The sequence below is a fragment of the Papaver somniferum genome, chromosome 2 (assembly GCF_003573695.1).
Source record: "Papaver somniferum cultivar HN1 chromosome 2, ASM357369v1, whole genome shotgun sequence".
Taxonomy (NCBI): domain Eukaryota; kingdom Viridiplantae; phylum Streptophyta; class Magnoliopsida; order Ranunculales; family Papaveraceae; genus Papaver; species Papaver somniferum.
This window is the reverse complement of record NC_039359.1, coordinates 80,895,352-80,904,591: the sequence shown is the minus strand read 5'-3', so window position 1 is coordinate 80,904,591 and position 9,240 is coordinate 80,895,352. Positions and strand designations below refer to the sequence as shown.

The 9,240-nt window shown below is 36.3% G+C and overlaps 1 protein-coding gene across 1 annotated transcript; it reads right to left on the bottom strand.

Annotated features, from left to right (window-relative positions):
- Positions 1–3,002: 3,002 nt before the first annotated feature.
- LOC113351480 (transcription initiation factor TFIID subunit 4b-like) lies at positions 3,003–6,668 on the bottom strand. The gene is made up of 11 exons (XM_026595459.1): positions 6,627–6,668; positions 6,345–6,446; positions 5,949–6,059; positions 5,392–5,501; positions 5,172–5,256; positions 4,918–5,050; positions 4,736–4,791; positions 4,607–4,663; positions 4,391–4,528; positions 3,707–3,908; positions 3,003–3,605 (listed from the first exon to the last, which is right to left on the bottom strand). The coding sequence occupies exons 1-11, from the start codon at positions 6,666–6,668 to the stop codon at positions 3,469–3,471; spliced, it is 1,173 nt and encodes a 390-aa protein (XP_026451244.1). The 3' UTR covers positions 3,003–3,468.
- Positions 6,669–9,240: the final 2,572 nt, after the last annotated feature.

Genomic DNA, 9,240 nt, shown 5'->3' with positions numbered 1-9,240 from the left:
CCGGATGATGTCAGCAAAGTCACGAGTAAAGTGTGAAGATCTATGCGAAGTATAGTCTGTGCGAGAACGAGTGATTGTATATGAGCGAGTGTATCGCACATCCAATCCGAAAATAAAGGATCTCTTAGCTTTCATCCACTATGTAAACACCTATATAAAGAGAAAGGCAGGAGAGAGAAAGGGGACACACACTTTTTAGACGCAATTGTAGAGAGAGAAAACAGTATTTGTATTATTATTATCTCCTTCTTCTTCTTTCATCAACCTAGAGCTCCAAATACTCATTAATGGAGTCTCCATGTAATCCATATGTAATTTTAATAATCATAGTGAACCCTAACCCCGTGGATGTAGATCACATTGATCGAACCACGTAAATCTTGTGTCTTATTTCACATTTCTATCACTTTAATCTTTATTTTGATTGTGATCATAGACTTAGATCTAGAAAATATCATAAGGGGTGTGTTGTGGGATTTCCTGCAACAACATTTTTGGCGCTAGAAACAGGGAGAGAATAAAGGATTTTATTCTACCTGCAACAAATCTTACCAGATCTATAAAATTCAGAGGCAAAAATGAAATTTCAGTGGAAGAAATTCATCTTCAGAAGACAAATGATGTTGAAGTTCGCAGAAATCCAATAACAACAGGAAAGAGAGGAAAATGTGGAAGAAGGGAAGGAAGTCGAAGATAAGGATAAGAAGTTGTCGTTGTGGTTTCTGTCACAAACAGAAACTCGCATAGATGGTTCAAGGTTGAGCGAACAAGCAATAGGTCACGGTTTCGAATTCGTGCACATGCATATTTTTCTTTTTCTTCTCATCTCCAAGGGCGAATAAAAGAACTAAAAAAAAACATTAAGTGTTAACTTCGCATAGAGGTGCTTGAATAGTTGGTTAAGGCAGCAGCATGTGCATTCGTAGTCTCCATGTAATCCACAGTTATCTCGCAGAGTAGAGGAGCAGTTGGTCTTTGATTACTTCGTAGAGGGTTAGCATGGTTCGCACATTTGGTGTAGCTGTTCGCATGAGAGGGTTCGCACACTTGGTCTTTGATTAGTTCGCACGATCTTTGATTACTTCACACAGAAGAGAATTAGCACAGTTGGTGAGTGCGGTACTTCGCAAGGAGCAGGTCATGGGATTGATTCTTTCCTCTCGCACATTTGTTTTTGTTATGCGAAATTTATACAGATTTGCCTCTGATACAGTTGGTATTTGATTATTTCGCATGAGATGCTTAGCACAGTTGGTATGGTGCGAAAAAATGCTAGAGGCAGGTCAAGGGTTCAAGTCTCACTTCTCACACCTCTTTTTGTTGTGCGACGTTCATACATTTCAACAACAACAAATCACATGAAAGCTAAGTACCACTTTCCTTGAACATTTTACTTACAACAAATAAAAAGATTTTTGATCAGATATCAATTTTTAGAATTTCTCTTGAATATTTGCTTTGCTTCAAATGATATGGTATTTAACATGGAGAGAAGTAGGGGGAAAAATAAGACCTCACAGACAGGCTAGTAAGACCTTTACAAAGGATGCATAAGACCTCATTAGGATCATTTTCATTGAAGATATTTATCAAATGAGACGAAACAAGTCATTCAAAGGAAATCAAAACAAACAAAAACGATTTGAACTTGCACATAAATGAAAAATTTTGAAAAAAGAAATGTTGAATACTAATCTACATTCTTATTTGCATTACAGCAAAACATGATGCAGAGAACATGGAGTGATAATTTCGCATGATTAGTTCGCAATACTTCTTATACTTCTTTAAGGATACTTCATACTTCGCATACTTCAAGGATACTTCACTTCACATACTTCAAGGAATTATACTTCATATATACTTCTCAATGCTTCGAAACTTCACAAAAGAATAGAGGCAAGTACGTACTTTTCAAGAAAAGTATTCTTTCGCGTAGTTCCTTCATTAACAAAGATTAAAGACTACTCCAACAGCATGCACCCCGCTCCAACAATTACAACAAAGTGGATTTTTCCTTGAAGATCGCTCTTCAAGCAATATTCAAGAAAAAAGAGGCAAAATGTAGGAGTGAAATATCGCACATGTTAGTAAGCATGCGAAGTGAAGACTATATAACTTAAACGAGGGAGATCGTACACAGCAAGGTTGAGATGACGCACCGGATGATGTCAGCAAAGTCACCAGTAAAGTGTGAAGATCTATGCGAAGTATAGTCTGTGCGAGAACGAGTGATTGTACATGAGCGAGTGTATCGCATAGAGATTCCGAAAATAAAGGATCTCTTAGCTGTCATCCACTATGTAAACACCTATATAAAGACACTTTTTAGACACAATTGTAGAGAGAGAAAACAATATTTGTATTATTATTATCTCCTTCTTCTTCTTTCATCAACCTAAAGCTCCAAATACTCATTAATGGAGTCTCCATGTAATCCATATGTAATTTTAATAATCATAGTGAACCCTAACCCCGTGGATGTAGATCACATTGATCGAACCACGTAAATCTTGTGTCTTATTTTACAATTCTAGCACTTTAATCTTTATTTTGATTGTGATCATAGACTTAGATCTAGAAAATATCATAAGAGGTGTGTTGTGGGATTTCCTGCAACTACAGTATCCAAAACCTGATATACAGGTGGATGGTTGTGTGGGACTTTGTAATATCAAGAAGGTGACTGCAGCTGGGGCAAACTGCATTGTGTCAGGAGCTGCAATGTTTATAACTGACAAGCCACGCGAATTTTTGGCCTTTTACGAGACGTCGGTGACAAAGGAAATTGAAAGACTCAATTGGTTTGCTGAAAACGCAGATAGAGGAAACTAAAAGACTCAATTAGGTTGCAACCTATGGTAACTTGTATTACTATTTAAAGTCATTGTTTAACTTGTAAGGTACTTGGGATAGTCTTTTATGGTTCCGGTCACTGTAATAAACCCTCTACAGCTAGAGGATACTTCGGTTTTTTTAAGTCATATTTAAGATGAATTAACGTGTTTTGATGAATTGTTATTAACAGCTGTATATTTACAATTATTAATACCGATCAAAAAATATATATACAATTATTCACTGTTGCATAGATTCAGAAACAGTTTTCTCCAATGCTAGATTTGTAAATTTATTACCTTCTCTTTTCCACGCATCAAACTCCCAGCTACGAAAAATTCCAAGAGGTGAAGCTGCTCTTTGTGAACTCTTGGCAGCAGAGAAGTGATGACAGATTGCTGGAGGACCAAAAATGAAGAGGAAGGAAAAGAAATATGTCTGGCACAAGAACGAACATGGATTAAGCGTTAGAGGGCAATGGTGGTAATACGTAGAAACTAAATCTCAAAATCATCAACTTTTTGCAAGGAAATGGAAACTGCACAATATTGAGATATGTAACTAGAAACATGAAATTGAGTGAGGGTAGAAAGAGAATAGCCTGTTTGTAAATTGCAATGTGTTTCCTCTTCACAATCCACTTAGTCTATCTAACAGACAATAGAGAACAACTGATTTCGACATATGCTGATCCCTTTCCAAGACTGCAATCATATCCTTAACAGAAATAGTACGGCCAACTTTTCTACCAGATATCCTCATTGCACCTGCAGACAGAAACAGAGATACAGAACGCTGGGGAGAGTAAGAACACGAAGTCAGTGAGTATTATAAAAATCAAACTCTGAAAGGTGGAAGATTACTAAACCTGATTTTTGTCTAGAGGGGCCTCTGTCTTCATCCCCAGACTGAGCAGCAGAGAACATTCCCACCACTCCATCACGCTTTTGCCGGGCTTGCTCAAACATAAGTTGCCATTTAGAAAATATATCATCAGCTCCAAGAGCAGCATGGGCGGCAATGTTAGCGGCCACTGTTCCCATTTTATCATCTTTTGCCTCTTTGTTTGCCTGCACATACAGAAATGAGAAATTTGAGAAAACAGGCACATTGCCCGAAGAGATACAAATTGAGCTAATGGGAATACATGATGAAATTGAGAATGAACATTTTCTTTTGCCTGTGTGATACCAGATTTTAAAGAAGACCTTTTAGCAAGTTGGGAATTCTAGCAAAATTATATGTGACCCATTTGCTGTAAATACTGGAGAGAAGGATGAGATACTATTCTCGCTCCCTCTCCCTGCACTCTCTTACTCTATTTTTCCTACGCTTTGACATATACACGGAATTTGCTCCCCATACTAAAAATTAAATTTGACCTCTTGGTTGTATAACCAAATGAACAGTCAAGCATATTAAACCTCAAACTAATCAAGTACAAACATAAACCTAAATTAAGGTCAAAGCACAAAATGTATATGGAACCAAATGCACAGTTTAAACTTTTGATGTGTTAGATTGTGTCAATTGGAACACTCGGGATACTCACTTCATTGAGTTTCTGGATCTTTTGTGCTTCTTCCACTTGTTTCTTCACCCACTTCTCTGCCTGGTTCATGAGCAAAACTTGGTGTGGCACATCTGAGGTAATAATAGTTTGATGTCTCAGCCTCTCAGTATCCGCCCTCTACACAATTTTATACAAAATCACGTAAAAAAGATGATATCTCAACCAAATTAACGCAATGAAGAAACATGTACTTACCTGTTTTGACAGTCTTATAAGTTCCCATATTAATCCGCTCAGTCTCCACTCTACACACTGAAATACAAAAGGATTAAGCACAACAAAAATACACCATGAGTAAGGCAAAAATTTATGCCAGCATCTTACCACTGATAGACAAAGCGCCACATTGCTGCTTAAATGCTTAATACCACATTTTGAAACTGTCACAAATTACAGAAACCAAGATATTAAACCTTGACTTTGATTTTTGCTTCATCTTGTAGCTCAATATGCAAATAACACGGATAACCAGAATTTCATAAAGACGGGACAGAGGACTTCCTAACTGATAAGTGGCACTTTCTTTAGGAATGGGTTTTTCTGCAAAAATAATTCTTCCTCTTGTTGCACGATTCTTTGAGCTGCTTCTGAAGCTCGGCTATCCTTCTTAGGCACAGCGAGTAGCAACTCTTGCTCTTCCTGTTAGAAAACAAAATCTTTGGTAACTTTCCAAATGAAACGTGGAGAGTACCTTGGCTTATTAGCTTGCCTAAACTTGCAACCAAGGCATACTTAGTAATGACAATAGTGAAAATATTACCCAGTAATTAACTCGGGTGCCAGCAACAACATCATTAAACTCTTCTATGTTTTCATGAATCCCCTCGGATACCTTTTGCTTTTTACTGTGACAAGAGACAAAACTTTTAGCAACATATTTTTCAACAAAATAATTTCAATGTAGGCTCAGGATTAAAATCGAGATAACAAGAACAGCATTGATCATCTATAATTAGAACCAAAAGTAGAGAATCATTCACCTTGCCACGGGTGAGGAAATTTCACGTGCATTAAGTTGTTTCTTTTGGCCAACTGAAGGCTTCTTTAGAGGTGTTTTTATAACAACACAACCAGAAGTACTAGGTGCGACCTGAGAGTGCATCTGCTGAGATTATTAAGTCGTACCAAATTGGAAAATAACAACAAATTACTTCAAACTAAAAACCACATAGACATAATTATCCATGTTATCTCCAACTAGAAATTCCAAGTGTCTGTTGTATACTCCTCTCCTCGTCAAAATAAATGCCAAAATGTCTATAAATCCATACAATACAATGACTCCGCGTGCAGAAGGACAACCTTATAAGGATAATCAGTATATACTTGTGAAATATCATCCATGATTCCTAAGACAAGTTTAATGTCAGAGACTTTGATCAAAGATTCTGACAACCAACATCTAATGTCTCTCCAATTTCAGATTATTGAATTTAAGATTTAATCCATGGTGACCTAGCAAGATCTGTAAAACAAACAGAAATCTTGCTTACATAATTAAAATGAAAGATAATGAGGAATTCAAAGAGTCCCAAACCTTATCATCAGGTGCATCAAGTCGTTTCTTTTCGCCAGCTGAAGCAGGCTTCTTTGGAGGTGTTCTCACATCAACACAACCAGAAGTACTAGGTGTGACATGAGAGTGCATCTGGGATTACAAAGTGGTACCAAATCGCAAAAAGCAGTGAATTACTTGCAACTAAAAATCACATAGACCTAATTACGCATGTTATAGGAATGAATTCCCATTTAGAAATTCCAAGTGTCCGCTCCTCCTCTATGAATGCATACAAGTAGAACAACCTTGTCAAATCTAAGATTTATCCAAAACGACCTAAAATGATTTGTAAAACCAAACAGAAATCTTTCTTAAATTAATAAAAATTATATAACTAAAACGGAAGATGATAAAGAATTCAAAAGAGTCCCAAACCTGACCATCATATGCATCAAGTTGTTTCTTTCGGCCAATTGAAGCAGGCTTCTTTCGAGGTGCAACATAACCAGAAGTACTAGGTGTGACCTGAGAGTGCATCTAGAATTACCAAACCGGAAAAAATAAAGAAAAAAACAATTAATAACTGCAACGAATCTAAGATTTCAATCCATGATGACCTAGAGACAGATCTGTAAAAGAACAGAATATCTTGCTGAAATTATACAGAATTATACAAATAAAATGAAAGACTATAAAGAATTGAAAGAAAACCCTAACCTTATCAAACTCATCAAGAAGTTGATAGATCGGAGATTCCATTTTAATCATTCAAGAGCTTTGGAAACCTAGAAAACCACACATCGTCACGGAACCCTTAATCAGATTCCAAGAATGCCCTAATTATGTTAACAACAACAATGGAGAGCCAACCCAAATCCGATTGATGGAATTTAGTGAGTGGAGAGTGAACCCGGAGGAGGAGGAGGATGATCTGATCACAATGTTTTTTCCCGGTGATGCTAGCGATGTTGGGTACTCTTCATTTTATTATATTTTCCCTCCCTGCCATATATTTATTTTTCAAAAATTAGAAAATCGGCTATGGAACGGTAGATCCCCGATCCGATCCACATCGGAACTTTCGCTCGCCGACTGACTGGTCTCGGTTGATTTCCTTGCGTTTAGCTATTGAGATGTTTGGGTTCGCTAAGTTTGAAAGTCCAAAGAGCTCAAACTCGCTACTGAACTTGGATACGGTTTTCCAACGAGTTTGGAAGCATATTTTTTTTCTGATCTTTTTGATCGGTAAAGAATTTGGTGCTGGCGAGTTTTCAGATTACTGATATATCATCATCCAATGAATTTACGACTGAATTATAGTGACACGGGTGAGGACCTAGCTTCTTTTATAATCTAAGAGCAAGGTAGTTAATATTGTATATCGGTATCGTACCGGTAGCATCCTATATATCTATACAAAAGGTAGTATCGAAAAAAAAAAAATTATTATTTATCAAATAAAAAAAATATATTTTATAGAACCACAATAGAAAAAAATAATTGTTGTAAACATATTCTGATTTTACAAAATAAGAGGTGGTTGATTGGAGGCTTGTTTGTATCAACAACAAAAACGAAGCATTTGCACTGGCAGGAATGTTTGTTAGCCCATCCCCGTCACGTTTACAGTAATTACATCCACCGGAATCATGTATGGAGTTTCCAAAATTAGTAGAGTTACTTTACAGTTCAAGAAATCATATTCAAAATACAAAACACATTAGTGATATACCAAGTCAGACATTAGTTACATTTCTAGAAATTGGAATCAGAGACAAAAAAACCATTGGTGTCATACTACCATTAGTTAGATTTCTATAGTAGATCATCATCCAAAGGACGCCCAACACCGTATAATCCCTCAGTGGCAGAACCTGGAGCTTCATATTTAAAATCAGAATCAAATTCATCGTCCATGGCATCAATTGGAGAGTGGATAATAGGAACTCGTCGGCTACCTTTTGTAACTGGTCCTGAACTAATACCCATTGCATGGTTTGCTTGAGCGCTAGTAAATTACTGATCATCTTGATGAAGCAAATCACTAAAGTTCTCAGGGTCCAACCAATCATCTTCTTCTACAAGTGCATAAAAAAAGGGATTTCAGGACCCCCATAATTATGTCTATGCATTTTTTCGTATCTGCGCTGCAATTTCTTGTTGTATTGAACATACAGACAGCCATCCAACTTCTTGTAAGAAACTATTGCGCCTCTTTGTATGCATATGATGAGCGAAAAACGACACATCAACGAACATAAGAAGAAGAAGATACAAATAGCACAGTGCTACTGTCAGCTGAAAAGTCTATAGTTATCTAAGAAGAGAACGAGGTCGTTATTGTTTGTATGACATGAAAACATATTGCTTTAGTTATCTTCTTACTACTTGTCTGCCACTCTTTCTCTATCAATATTCAAGTCCACGGATTTTGTTTTCAAACATAGAACTAGTAAACAATAATCCTCAAGTCCACAAATTTTGTTCCGATCCACATCATAACGAGTATCTTGCTTCTTTCATACGCTAAGACTAAAGAGTTCTTCCTGTTCCGTGAATAACAGATACGCCCCCTCATCCAAATATTTGACCAAATCTTTAGTCTGTGACATATACTTATATTCAGAACTAACTACACCCGGAAAAACTAACTACCTATATTTAGTGAGTACTAGATGATTTTTGGTACTCAAAAAACTTGCCAGACGCCACATACCACAAAAAAATAACATGAAAAAGGCGTCCTTGTAGATACATGCACGAAAAAAAAAAATATATGACATGAGATGCAAACACCATAAAAATCCGCAAAAATTATCATGTCGAGTTATCATTCCTAACCGTTCTTCAATAACCAAATGCCTACAAGAGTGGATTTTAATGACATCAAATAAATAGACACAGAGAACAACGAAATCAATAAATATGGTTAGAAGAAGTTGCAAGCATAATAGGAAATTCAAATTACTTATGTTGGTGTTGAATGGTACAAACATAAGTAATCTACGGTTCCTTCTAAACATGCATTCAACACAGTTCGCGAAAAAGACGAAGGTTTAATATCATGGTTATGTCTCTAAGTGAAATTCAAGTTGGTTATTATTCAAAATTCAATCAAATAAATTCTACTTCAAACTTGTTTGGATACTGAAGTTCATGGAGATTTTGAATCACTAAATCAATAGTCACTCGTTCATAGGGAGGTTAATAAATCCCCAAAATTAACATAAAACGAATATTTAAAATATCAAGATGAATACTTAACATATCAATCCCAATAGACAACCGAAAGATCTGAAGTAAAAATAATGTAATCACATAAATACAAATG